Source organism: Carica papaya, chromosome 4, assembly GCF_054855325.1.
Source record: "Carica papaya isolate Zhongbai chromosome 4, ASM5485532v1, whole genome shotgun sequence".
Classification (NCBI taxonomy): domain Eukaryota; kingdom Viridiplantae; phylum Streptophyta; class Magnoliopsida; order Brassicales; family Caricaceae; genus Carica; species Carica papaya.
The window spans coordinates 11,787,016-11,800,317 of record NC_142312.1 but is presented as its reverse complement, the minus strand read 5'-3'; the positions used below and the strand labels follow the sequence as shown (position 1 = coordinate 11,800,317).

At 33.0% G+C, this 13,302-nt stretch overlaps 1 protein-coding gene across 1 annotated transcript; it reads right to left on the bottom strand.

Annotated features, from left to right (window-relative positions):
• Nucleotides 1-3,832: 3,832 nt before the first annotated feature.
• LOC110806666 (respiratory burst oxidase homolog protein A) lies at nt 3,833-11,367 on the bottom strand. The gene is made up of 14 exons (XM_022031587.2): nt 10,287-11,367; nt 10,019-10,178; nt 9,671-9,719; nt 8,833-8,946; nt 7,060-7,482; nt 6,583-6,969; nt 6,375-6,470; nt 6,171-6,286; nt 5,875-6,042; nt 5,633-5,792; nt 5,363-5,560; nt 5,156-5,284; nt 4,772-4,850; nt 3,833-4,678 (listed from the first exon to the last, which is right to left on the bottom strand). Exons 1-14 carry the CDS (start codon nt 10,951-10,953, stop codon nt 4,569-4,571), a joined length of 2,856 nt encoding a protein of 951 aa, XP_021887279.1. The 5' UTR covers nt 10,954-11,367; the 3' UTR covers nt 3,833-4,568.
• Nucleotides 11,368-13,302: the final 1,935 nt, after the last annotated feature.

Genomic DNA, 13,302 nt, shown 5'->3' with positions numbered 1-13,302 from the left:
ACAATTCTAGTGCTACGTGATGGATAATAATCCTATATTCATTGGACATTTCAGCATATCCAATGAAATACCCACTAATGGTCCTCGAGTCTAGTTTCTTTTCTTTGGGATTGTAAACTCTTAATTTAGACGGACATTCCCATATGCATATATGTTGTAAACCCAGTTTTCAACCCTTAAATAACTCAAATGGTGTCTTTGGGACAGCCTTAGTTGGAACTCAGTTTAATATATACACTGATGTCTTAAGAATTTTGACCCACAATGAATTAGGTAGCTTAGACCTACTAAGCATACTACACAGCATGTCCATTAAAGTTCGGTTCCTTCTTTCTACTACGTCATTCTGGTCTGGAGAGTCAGACAAAATGTATTGGGCAACTATGTCATTTTCTTTACGAAACTTTACAAATAGACTATGTGTTTGTCCATCTTCAGTGTATCTACCATACTACTTTCAATCTCTATCAGTCCTCACGATCTTAATTTGTTTACCATATTGTTTCTCTATTTCAACCTTGAAAACTTTAAAGGTATCTAAGGTTGCATCTTTATTACGAAGCATATAGAGATACATATATCGTGAGTAGTCATCTATGAAGGTGATGAAGTATTTCTGACCATATGCGTCTATATCTAGACAACAGATATCCAAATGTATTATTTTTAATATATTTGAGCTCCTTTTAGCACCTTTCTTTGACTTGTTGGTTTGTTTGTCCTTAATACATTCCATAAAAGTGCTAAAATTAGTAAAATCAAAAGTTTGAAGTACTCCGACTTTTACTAATCTTTTAATTCTATCAACAAAGATGTGCCCTAATTTCCAGTACCATAAAATAGAGTAATCCTCAACCATAACACATTATTTAGTACCAGCTTGAACATGTATAATATCGTAAGTGATTTTATTTTGTAAACTAAGAGAGAAAAGACCATCAGACAACGTACCATTCCCGATAAGTTTAGATATATGAAATAAATCAAAATGAGTATTTGAAAAATTAAAGCAATATGGAAAAGGTACAAGTCTTGAAACTAAAATCAAATTTTTAGAGTAATTTAGAATACAAAATACTTTCTCTAACTTCAAAATAAAGCCACTACTTAAAATCAAATTACATGTTCCAATGGCCTCCACATGTGAAAGCATATTGCTGCTTGAATAGATGCATTGCTCACTTTCTATTGGTTTTATTAGGTTTTGTAAATCCTGCAAGGTATTCGAAATATGGGTTGTAGAACTAAAATCAATCCACCATGTGTTATGACTGACATGAACCATATTAGATTCATAACAAGCCAATATTTCCTTTCTTCTCAAGCTAGTTCTGGAATTTAGTACAATCCTTTTTCATGTGATCCTTCTTTTTACAAAAGAAACACTTGGATTCTTTCTTTATATTAGTCTTGGGAGAAATTTTATCTTTCCCCTTATTATTTACTTGATTCTTATTCTTTCCTTGTGTTACCATAAAAACACTTTCTCCCTGCTCCATTATCAACCTCCCTTCCTCTTGAACACACATGGCCAAAAGTTCATTAATTGATCACTTATCCTTATGCGTGTTGTGTGAGATTTTAAAGGGTTTATACTATTATGGAAGAGTGTTCAAAATGTAGTGCATAAAGAAAGTATCAGACATTTCAACCTCAAGTTTCTTTAGTTGGGCAGCAATGTCCCTCATCTACATGATGTGCTCATGCACACCTTTCACACTAGTGAGCCTTAGGGATGAAAAATTCATAATTAGGGGGCTCGCAAGTGCCTTTTCTGAAGTTTTAGATTGTTCATCAATTGCCTTCAGTAATTCCTTGACATCAGTGTTCGACAGAACCACAAATATCAGCAGAAATTTTTGTCTTAATGAGCATCACACTAAGGTTGTTAGACCGCACCCACTACTCATGAAGAACGATTTCAACTGGAGTGTTGGTTACAAAAACCATTAGTTTGTCTTCTCTAATAGCATAGTCAATATCCATGCGCCCTAATTGGAAGAATTCTTTTCTTCCAAACCTTATAGTTCTCACCATTTAATTCAGAAATATCAATTTTAATATTAGAGAAATTTGCAGATTGCATAACTATAAAAATATATGCTTATAATTAATTTAGGCTAATTAACAAAAATTATGATTTACCAATACAAATCATATAAATAATAAATCTAATGACATAAAAATTGCCTGTGGGTTAAATTTTAAATTAAGCTAGATTCATACTTTATGATAGAATTATCAATTTTAATTCATAAACAATTTGATATTCTATCAATTCCTTATGATAAATCTATTAAATTCTGCTCCATAATTCTTGTGGGCAGATTATAAAAAATTATCTAATACTTTTATCCTAATCAATTATGCAAAATATAAATAATTTCTTGTGGGTAAATTTATTATATTGAGCATAATTAATTACAATAATGTTTATAATTATTTTACGTGATCCTAAACATGATATATTATTTTATTTAATTAGAGATGTTATGGCTACTCTCCAATTAAATACAATTATGTGTATCACTAGACATTATGTTAAAATTTAATTACTAATTTATTATGCAATTTATAATTTTTTCATGTGATCTCAGACATAATATAATTTTATTTAATTAAGGGTGCCGTTACTAATCCTTAATCAAACAAAATCATATTGATTACTTTTCATGAATTTTATTCGAAATGATTTGCTAAATACATTATGCAACATCATGAATGAAATTATTTACTTAAAAAAAAAAAATTGTGTGCATAGAACAATAAATACATACAATAAATATAAAATTTAAGCACAAACTTAAATATTAATAAAATTTAAATTACTTAAATTTACGATCATACTTCAATAAAAATTTACACAAAATAATCAGATTTGTGAAATTTTTATAAAAGATTAAACTTAAGAAATACCAACCCCAATAGTTTTTTATGCTTTTATAACAATTGTGGTCATAAAAAACGACACATCATTTGGAACATCTTTAAGACAAAACAATGTGTTGTTCAAATGTTTGGTTTCACAAAATTTTTTGTAAACACTCTAACATAAACAAGAAATATATTATAAATCATTGTAATACCAAATGTAAGACATATAAACATTATAACATATTTAAATGACAAGATAAATGAAAATTAGCAGAAGTAAAAGATCGATAAATATCTTCCGCCATTGCTTAGTTTGAACAGTTGACTTGCTTTTCCTCTCTGCATTTGATTCTTCTAAGCATGATGGAACAATGTATTGAAGAAAATTTTTTGTGCTTAGTGAGCCAACAATGTTGCTTCTATTCATAAAGATTTTTTAATAAAAAAAGTTATGCGCAATTAATGGACAATTCAATTCTATAATATTTTTTTTATTAGAATCATAATGAAAATACTTAATTGTGTAATATTTTTTAATTAAAAAACGTGAACAAAAATACTTAATTTTGTAACATTTTACTCCTTAATAAATATAATAGAAATACTTAATTTTGTAACGATTTTCTCATTAAAAAAATGTAACCAAAATATTTAATGAAAGATTTATATTTGAGTTATTACACTGATTATGAAAAGAAAAATAACTCACATAAAAGCCTTGAAGTAGAACCTTGGTGCTCAAACTTCTCAAAAGAAATTAATTTTCTTTATCCAGGGTCGGAGCATTGAACAGTTAACTACATATTTCTTGAAAAAACAAGCTGGGCTCGCAATTCGAGCATGTAAAACCTGTGGACATCATCACTTCTTTGGTGACAAGAGGATGCTTTGTTTGCATTTATATTGAGCTCAATATTAACTTAACAAATTAAATTATATAAACAAATATGGATCTAAATTACAAATAATTAAACTATATAAAATAAATTACACTTTAGAGAAATACATATAAGTTATAGGCAAGTATAAACAAGATTTTTATACTTTCTATTGTCTCTAATCGAGCAATCCAAATATGATTTGCAAGATCTTGAAGGACTCCTTTTGCGGCCAACCCAACAAAAGTATAATAATAATAATAATAATAAGCAAAAAGAAAAGGGGGTCAATAAAATAGGATAAACAAATAAAAAAGCCAATTGCAATCCTAATGCAGCCTCTGTCGTTTTCAAAACTGTACGTTTTTCTACTTCTTCATCAGTTGGTTCTACTCCAATCAATGCTAGGGCTGGATCGATCAATCTCTTCACTCCTTTACAATCTCGCATACACGTTCCATTTGTCACACTAATATTTTGTCACGTGTAAATCTTCAAAGAGGAGCAGGTTCACCTTCGAATTTCTGGAAAGCCACTTGGAGGGCTCTAACGTTTTCTGGTTCTCTCTGTTTGCTATGCCAAATCTTATTCTATACCTATACAATATATCAAGAGATAATTTACCTTTCTTTTCTGTTGTATCTTTCTAAATAATTTGTTCACATCTGGAACTGTACAATGCCTCATGATCTGTCTGGCTTATTACTAAATTTCTATTTACTATTTTTGTACGTACGGAAGTGATGTCTTAGATTAAGATAAGGTTTTGAATGGTGTAAAGATTTTCCTTGTTTGGGGGAAGTGGGGAGAATTGTATTAGAAATACTCTTTGTGAAATTCAAACTTTGTAGAACCTTTTTGATTAAACTCATAACAGAGTTTGCTCAGTTCTTTAGCCAACACTGGTGCACCACAATAAAAGACTCCTGTACCAAAAACATTTAAATTAACATTAATAAAACTAAAATATATATATATTTTTTATTCTTATGATTCTTTGTTAAAAATAATAAAATTACCTATTCTTGCGCCAGAATGTTTTGAACTTATTTTAGAGAGAACTTTTTTCCAATTGGGCCTTGCAAAATGGGTCCGTACCTGATCATAAAATTAAACAACTATAAATAACTACCAATATTTAGAATACCGTCAACATAATGTACTTATAATAACATAACACTTCAACTGGGTTCACAAATTGAACACTAATTTTACTCGAAACCCATCTAATAAAAACACTACTTAGAAGATCAAGCTTCAAGAGAAAAAAACACATAAACAAGCAACATGTTGACGAAAACCAAAAGGAAAAAGAAAGACCGTGTATTAATCAAGTATTTAATGGAGATAACAACTCTGCAATGAATAAGAAAATGAAATGAGGGAGAGATCGTTGGCCTTACCCTAGTGCCAGAAACAACGTCAACCCCATTCTTGGCATGATTTAGTGCTTGAACCATGGTAATGAGCGCTGATCGGGCATCCCCTTCCTCATACACACTGGTCAAGTAGTTATGCATTTCAATCACACCCTGCAGGCATCCAGAATCACTAATAAGGAACACTATACTAACATGAAGGTCGATCAAGGGATGCCAATTGATACCTACCCTTTGATCAAAATCAGCAACTTCATTCATCACGCCTTTGAACCAATCAAAAGAACCTTGTTCTCTTGTTACCCAGTAGAAATAAGCATTAGTGGTCTTCACAAATTTTTTCCTTTTCGGACATACTCTCCTGGAATTGCTGGAATCATTACTACCCGCACTCAGGTCCGATGTCCTACTTAAATCTGAATTTGAATCCTGCAGACCCAAAAAAAAAGTGTCAGATTTTGTTTCTTCTGCAAATAACTATGAACATCACGAGTTACTGACCGCTTGCTCTTCCATTTTAACAATGTTGTTGAGCAGATCTTTTAAGATGCTGATAAAGGGTGTTGCTCCAATTCCAAGACCAACAAGTAACAGAACATCATACTTCTTATAATCTTGTGCTGGGGCACCATAAGGCCCATCTATTAAGAGCTTTGGCAAACTGTTATTATAAGAATAGAGTCACAAATTGGTTTAGGAAAGTGAAAACTAGGACTCTTAACAGAAAGAGGAATCTAACATACCTTTTCTTTGTTGTTTCATCAGCCCTCAGAAGTCCACTCTTTCCGGCTACAGGAGGTTCGCACACCTCAGAGAATAGCCTTTTAAGCTCTTGTGTCCAGTCACCTAGTTGCCTAATGTGAACGCTCAGGTAGTCATCGTCCGGAGCAGAGGTAATAGAAAATGGATGCCTGAGCAGACATTTCCATTAAAGCAAACATTATTATCAAATAATGTACAGAGCTATCAAGATCAAGCACTCAAACAATGTATACATATATATATAAGATTCAAGATAAAATCCTTATTAAGTTTTTACCACTCAAATGGAGAAACAGCAGGGCACTGAACAAACATATACTGTCCACTCTTGTACCGAAACTGAGAAGGCTTGGACATTTGTAATGTGAGAACATTTCCAGGGTAAATGGCAACCTACAACACCACATAACAAAGTTCCAAGGTAATGAACCTTGAATTACTCTCTCTCTCTCTCTATATATATACATTCAAAAGACTTTACCTTCAAAAGTCGGACAGTGTAGGAGCCAGAGCGGAAGAATCTAAGAGTTCTTTCTCCAGCATATAATAAAACTGGGATAGCAAGATACATCCATGTCTGAAATAAGAAAAAAACGATCCCAGTATCTTAGATTTAGAGTCATATACTCAACTTGTGGATGAACATATAATGTAATTGAGGAGAAGAAAAGCTTTCAAAGTTAATATACCGTCTGAAGGTACCACTTGTGGACGAGATAAAGGCAAACACCATGGACGATAAGCAAGATGTAGACGATGACAAAGAGGTGGTGTGAATACCAGAAGGCATTGAAGCCAGTAAACCTGTCAAAGGGCTTTGGAAGCTTAATCTGGTTTCGTCTGAACCGCCTTGTTGCTAATGTGAATGCAATAGCCATGCAGATCACCATTAAAATTCCTGTAACTCCCTCTGGACCTTTAACAAGGTCTAAGTATGTGGGTTTTTGGGTACCAAAATTTCCACTCAAATAGTAGTTATAGTTATCAGAAGAAGCATTTATAAGCCTGGGGAAATCGCATGCGAGATGGTCTCCAGCATGAAGAATCACACCAATTACAATTGCTGCTGCAATCGTCTGCAAGTAGGTACATAAACATATAGTTAGATACAGAATGAATGTACAAATTACATATAGTTATTAGATGATATTGTATAGTAAATTGACCTTATGAAAGTTGATGTTGTCGTCAAAAGGGAGAAAGAAGCTGAATTTGGTAGACCTGAGCCAGGTAATGGTGTTTCTACAAACAGGCAAGAGGACAAGAGCCATGTTGAATTTGAGTGTCTCGGCTGCACCCTTGGCTGTAGGAAGACAATAACCCATCACCTTAAAAGCACTTTTTTGCTTGTACTGAAAAAATTTCCATGCAAATAATCCTATCATGGTCATCACCCAAAGCGACAACACCCAAATTCTTCTCCAATTATCTTGCACATAATACAGAAACTGTTTGCTTAGTCTCTGTATGCGGCTTCTCTTCTTTAGTCCCTGTAGGTTCTGGCTCAATGCTTGACTCGTGTAGCTAAGTCCTTGACTGTAATTTAGGTACGTGTCCTTTTGTAGAAGCAGTGTCTCGAGTTGCCACAGCTGCATATATATGTATATATATAAATAATCTTATCATATATATAATTAGTATCCATCATCATCGTCACCATGAATATTATCGGATATGTCACTAAAGAAGAAAAGACGTCATCATCAACATCTTCAACTAACGACACTATAAGTGATGGAAAATGCAGCAGGCGTGAAGGCGCTATGTCAGTCATCACTGTGTGTGTATGTGTGTGTATATATATATTGCAATGCTAATGATGAGTCCGCGTAATCTGGAAAAGACAATCCACATGGTAACCCACCTTCGTATTGTTTTGTATTATATCAGAGGCCACTTGGCACTTGAAAGGAAGATTATTAGTTCAAAAATGGTCAATCATCAAGTCTTCACACTGTGCAGTTTGCAAACGTCCTAAGAGTGTTGGCCTAGATAGCCACTGAGATAGTCTAGTTTAAAATCATCAAGTTAAATTAATTAAGTCATACATCACTTTGTAAATTTTATATGCTGTATTGGATCTTTGACTAAGAATTTTAAATTGAAACTTCAACAATTTTATGTTTAAGTAGAAGAAATAATTTTAAAATAATTTCAAATAAAGTCTATCACAATAAGAATTATAATTTTTCATTACGAAATTATTAATTTTCTTAATTATACTATTAATTATTTAAAATAATTAAATTTATGAAATAATAAATAATTTTTATATGATTTTTAATGTAAATATTTGTAACTTTCTTAAATCAAAATATATACTAAAAACAGTTTTGGCAAAAATACTAGATAAGTAACAAATGCAGACTAATTCTTTACAGAAAACTCTGAACCGGCCATTTGATTAGAGAGTTAAAAAAAAAAAAAAAAAAAAGCCCATGAATACTGTTCAACTACCTAAATACTATTATTATTAATTTTATTTGGCCTTCACAAAATTAATTAGGTTTAGGTCTTAAGTTCCTGCAGTCGACATATATATATATATATATACACACACACACTATTTGCTTTCCTCTCTTTTCTTTCTTCCTTCGTGCAGGATAAACTCAAAAGAGTTGGCAGGTTTGATCAGTTGTCGCCTCGTCTAATAGTGAAGATTATGAATGAAAAAGTCCAACTCAAATAATAATTAACTATTCTTTTAATTATTGTCGTTAATTAAAATTTTTTAGTCAATGGTATAGATCAGATGCAATACCTGGAAATTATTTTGGAAATATACCCACACTGGCAAAGAATATTTTTTGATGAAACAAACTAAGAAAGAATTGTATATATTATATATACACCTACATATATTTATATTATAGATATACATATATATATATATATATACATGTTGTGGGTAGAGAGTTAGAATAGAGAATCGGACCCACCTCGATGTAGCCAAGTCTTTCAGGGTCTAACTCTTCCATTATCAATGCTGCATATTCCTCTGCCTGTTCTTTTAGTCTTGACAATTTGTTCGCGGATGCACTTAGCATGATGATCTGTGTTTGTACCAAGTAAACCCCCATTACTTTTTACGTTGAAAATGATTATCTAAAATATTATCCTATTAAAAGTATGACTTTTTTTAAATTTTGATTCAATGAAAACATATACATGGACCTAAATTACCCCTACCAACCCCACTGAAGAACGTCATAATTACATTTCTATAACAAAAGAAACTATAATTTTCTCAGTTAACTATTTAATTCATATAAATAACATCCAAAAGGAAAAATAATAGGAAGGGAAAGGATGCTTGTGAAGATGGGCTACGTCAAAGGAGAAGCAAAATTGATTACTCCATTTGCTTTTTATTTACATTGGAGTGGTTAGTGCTGAAATTTTAAGCAATTAAGTTCACCAAATCCTCGCCTAACGTTGATTATTATAAACAACAAATGACACCCTGTTTCTGTTTGTTAGTTCATTTGCCTAATCTCTCTCTATATATATATATGTATCAATTTATATTTCTTCATTTCTCTAATAATGGGGGAGTCGGCTATACAATTTCTTTTTAATGTTTAAAGTGGAAAATGATTGGTTGAGTAATGACCTCATTATTTTAATGTGCCTGCTTATTAAACTAAGTTATTTAAAACTTACTTTATGAAAATAATCAGGCTCCACCTATAAATTTTTATAAATAAAAAATAATAATAATAATAATAATTTCATACAATTAAAAAAGTAGCCTAACTGAGAAGCACAAAATTTTACCTCTTTGACTTCCTCTTCCGTGATTCTACCATCTTCATTTTTGTCCACCCTATAGCACCAGTACAAAATTAGCTACACATAATTAGAAAATCAAGGAGATTAATACTGTGGTTAAATTCCCCTGCAAAGACAGTTTTGTCCTCTTCTCATCGCCTCACTCTTCTTACAACAGACACCAATTATGGATTTTCCAAGGCGTTTTTTACGCATGTACTTAATTAATTTTAAATTTATATTAAAATTTCATTAAATTAACCACTAATTTGCATTGAGAAATCAAGATTATAATGAACTAATTGAGCTAATTAAATAAAATAAGAGTAAAACTTGACTATTACTTATGCGTACATGTCAAAGAAGATCTGTAGGCGAGAATCAAAGCTTTGATCGGTGATTTGCGACCAATACTCGTAAAGCTCCTCTCTGCTAATCTTTTCAACTTTCATTCTCCTTCTTCTGCTCAAAGCATCGAACAGTTCCAGCGCGAACTCTTTCGAATCTCTCATTCCTTCACAAATATTTAAAAGAATTAACAATGCGCTTTAAGATTTTTCTTTCCGAAAACAATAGAGTGAAATTAACTAACAATTTTTAATTACAGAAAAATGAGATTAACCTATGCATTTAGCGAAATCGGAGCGGTGGAGATAACCGTCTTTGGCAAGCTTATCGAAATTGTTTTGCACTTCATTCCATGCATCGACGCCGTTGTTCTTCTTGTTGCTGATGAATCGTAAGCCACGAAGCGCTTTCTCAGCGCCGGACCGAGTCCGATCAAGCCGAGCACGTTGCTTCCTCAACGCTCGAGCTGCCAGAGCCGAGTCAAATCCACCTCCATTCCGAGCCGTCGCCGGCGATGTAGTAGCCGGGAAAGCCCTAGCCCCGTGGCCGTGGCTCCAGGAGAAGCGTCTGAGCTCTGCTCGCAACTCCTGTGATAACTGCTTGGCCTTGGCTACGGCCTCCGCCTTGAGCTCCTGCGAAAACTGCCTCAACCGGCTGTTTGAAAAGCTCCGCCTGATGGTTGATGACCTCGAAACCGAAGCCGACACTGTGGCGGAGGCGGTTGACGAAGTGTCGACCCCGTCGTCGGCAATATTGATGACGGTAGCCGGCTCGACGCTGCGGAGGACGATAGTGTCATCGTCTTGGAGATCGAGAGTGACCTCAACGAACTCCTCAGCGGAGTTAGATTCGCTGCCGGGGGACGTCCCAGAGCTCAAGACGGATGCTCCGGGGACAGTGTCGGAGGCCCAGCGGCGTTCGTGCTTGGGAAACGTCCCCATTGATGAAATCAATAGTATCTATAGACTGTCTAGCCTGTATAATTCGATCAGTTACAGTCATGTATGTAAACAGAGAGAGAGAGAGAGAGGCACATGTGGTTTGGTGTTTGTGTGGAGTCGACGAACGCGTGGAGAATCTGTGGGAAAGGACAGAAACGCGTAGCGCAGGTCTAGAGGTACAAAGAGAAGAAAAAGAAAAAAGTGATTCTCCCGCAGCGCAGTGATGAGGAAAAGCAGGAAAAAGACAATTTTGAAACATAGAGAAGAAAATGGGAGGGACCGAAAACAGAATATATATATAAGGATGATTATATAATAGAGACAGAGAGAAGATTGGGTGAGTCTCTGAGCGTTTGTGTTGAGTGGGATATAGGTGACCACATGGAAGAAAATGGTCGTTGTCTGAGAATGTCTGGTTTATTTTCAAAAAAAAAAATATTTAGGGTTTAATTGATGGTAATTATAATGATAAGTGAAGGGATTAAGGGACTTTATAGAGCGAGGTAAGGGGTAGGATCAGAAATCAGAATCAGATATTTCTATGCTTGACGACAGGGATCGCACGGTCAAATTTCTTTTCTTTTCTTTCAATCTAAGATTTTTTACCATTACATAAAACGCTGCATTTTCAAAGTTGAGTTATCTAATTTGGAAGAAAAAAATAACTGTTTTTCCTTAGGTTAAATAATTTGTAAGAAAAAGTTGAGTTATTTGAATTAAGAGTTATCTAACTTTTATTTTCTTTTTAATTTTCCTTAAAACGATAGAACCGAAAAAACATAATCACTTAGTTTATCATTCTTACCCAAGCACATCACAGTTGTCAAAGTAGAAGTGGATATTCCATATGGGTTTCCAAGTATTGTTTGTGTCGGTTTAGTTTACAGGGCTGAGAAATTTGTTGGTGGATTTGATTGAAAACTAGCCATCTTTTAAGGAGTCCCAAGTAAATGTAGTCAATCCCTAATCTGAAACTGCCACTGAGTTAATTTTTTTTTTATTTGACATGTTTAATTTGACTTTGATATGTATTTAAATATATATACATATATATAATAAGATTAAAAACTCAGTTTAAAGTCAAATAGTTAAGTTAATTGGAATTCCTTATAGTGAGAATTTTCCTCAAAACGGAAAACTAATTTTTTCCGACCAAGCAACGAGTTTCGACACCACAACGACATCTTAAGACATTAAAAGGTACTTTAGGAAAGTGAGAAAAATTTTACGTAGAAGAAATTTGATAGAAAACCAAGAAAAATCTAGAGGCATGTGGAGAAGCTTATAATAAGCTTTATGAGCTTAGGTGAGCCTAAGAGAGTTTAATGAGCTCTATTTTAGCTCAAATTTGATTAGCAAGTAGCTAAATGATGGATAAGGATGAGAAAATAAGTAGAAGAGTGTGGAAGAATCTAGAATAAGTATGAAGAGATATGAAGAAATGGTAAAAAAATTTTAGATGAAGTGACATAATGAAAGATGATAATTTTTTAGATAAAGTGGTATGATGAAAAGTACCAACATTTTTTGTGAAGTGACATGATGAAAAAGTAGTAACATTTATCTCTTGGCTCCCCACTTCTATAAATAGAGGATGGGGAATGGAGGGAGAAATATTATGGATGGAAAAGAAAGAGTGAGAAGTAAATAAGTGAGGGAAGAAGAAAGTGTGTGAAGTGTGTGATTTCGTGAGAGTTTTAAAAAGTTTTTAGATAAAAAAATACTTGAGAAAATTCTGTTAAATTTGTGAGAAAAAAGAAAAAGATAAGAGGAATAAGGTTCCTGACCAAAAGATGTCATAAATCTTGAGAAAGGTAAGTGTTTTCTTAAGTTTTGAAATCCGATTTCTCTTTGATTTTTGAGATTATTTTTTAGTATTGTGTTGGATATTCTTAAAGAAGAAAGTGACCAAAATCTTCCCGAAACTCTGCCAAGGGAATTCATAAAGCGATAAATAAAAAGAAAATATTTGAAATACAATTAAATAGCACCTAAGGTAAGCAGATATTATGAATTCATTAGCCTATGTACCTTTAAAGTATTTTATGTATTTTTAGTATATGTGTAAGTGGATGTTGTGATATTACGACCTACGTATTTTTGAAAAATATTTTATGCTTACTTTTATTTGTGTAAAATAAGTATTTATTAAGTATTAATTCAATTTAAATGTTATTTTTTTTATTTTTAAAATATAATTTTGATATATGTGCATCACTCGTTATGGAAATGAGTTGTTCCATGAGCACCTGCATTATACTAGACTTCAGTGTGTCTTTACATGTCGCTTCGTGTTCAGATGTATTAACAAAATGTTATGCGTGTACGCATATATGTCTTTCCGTATTC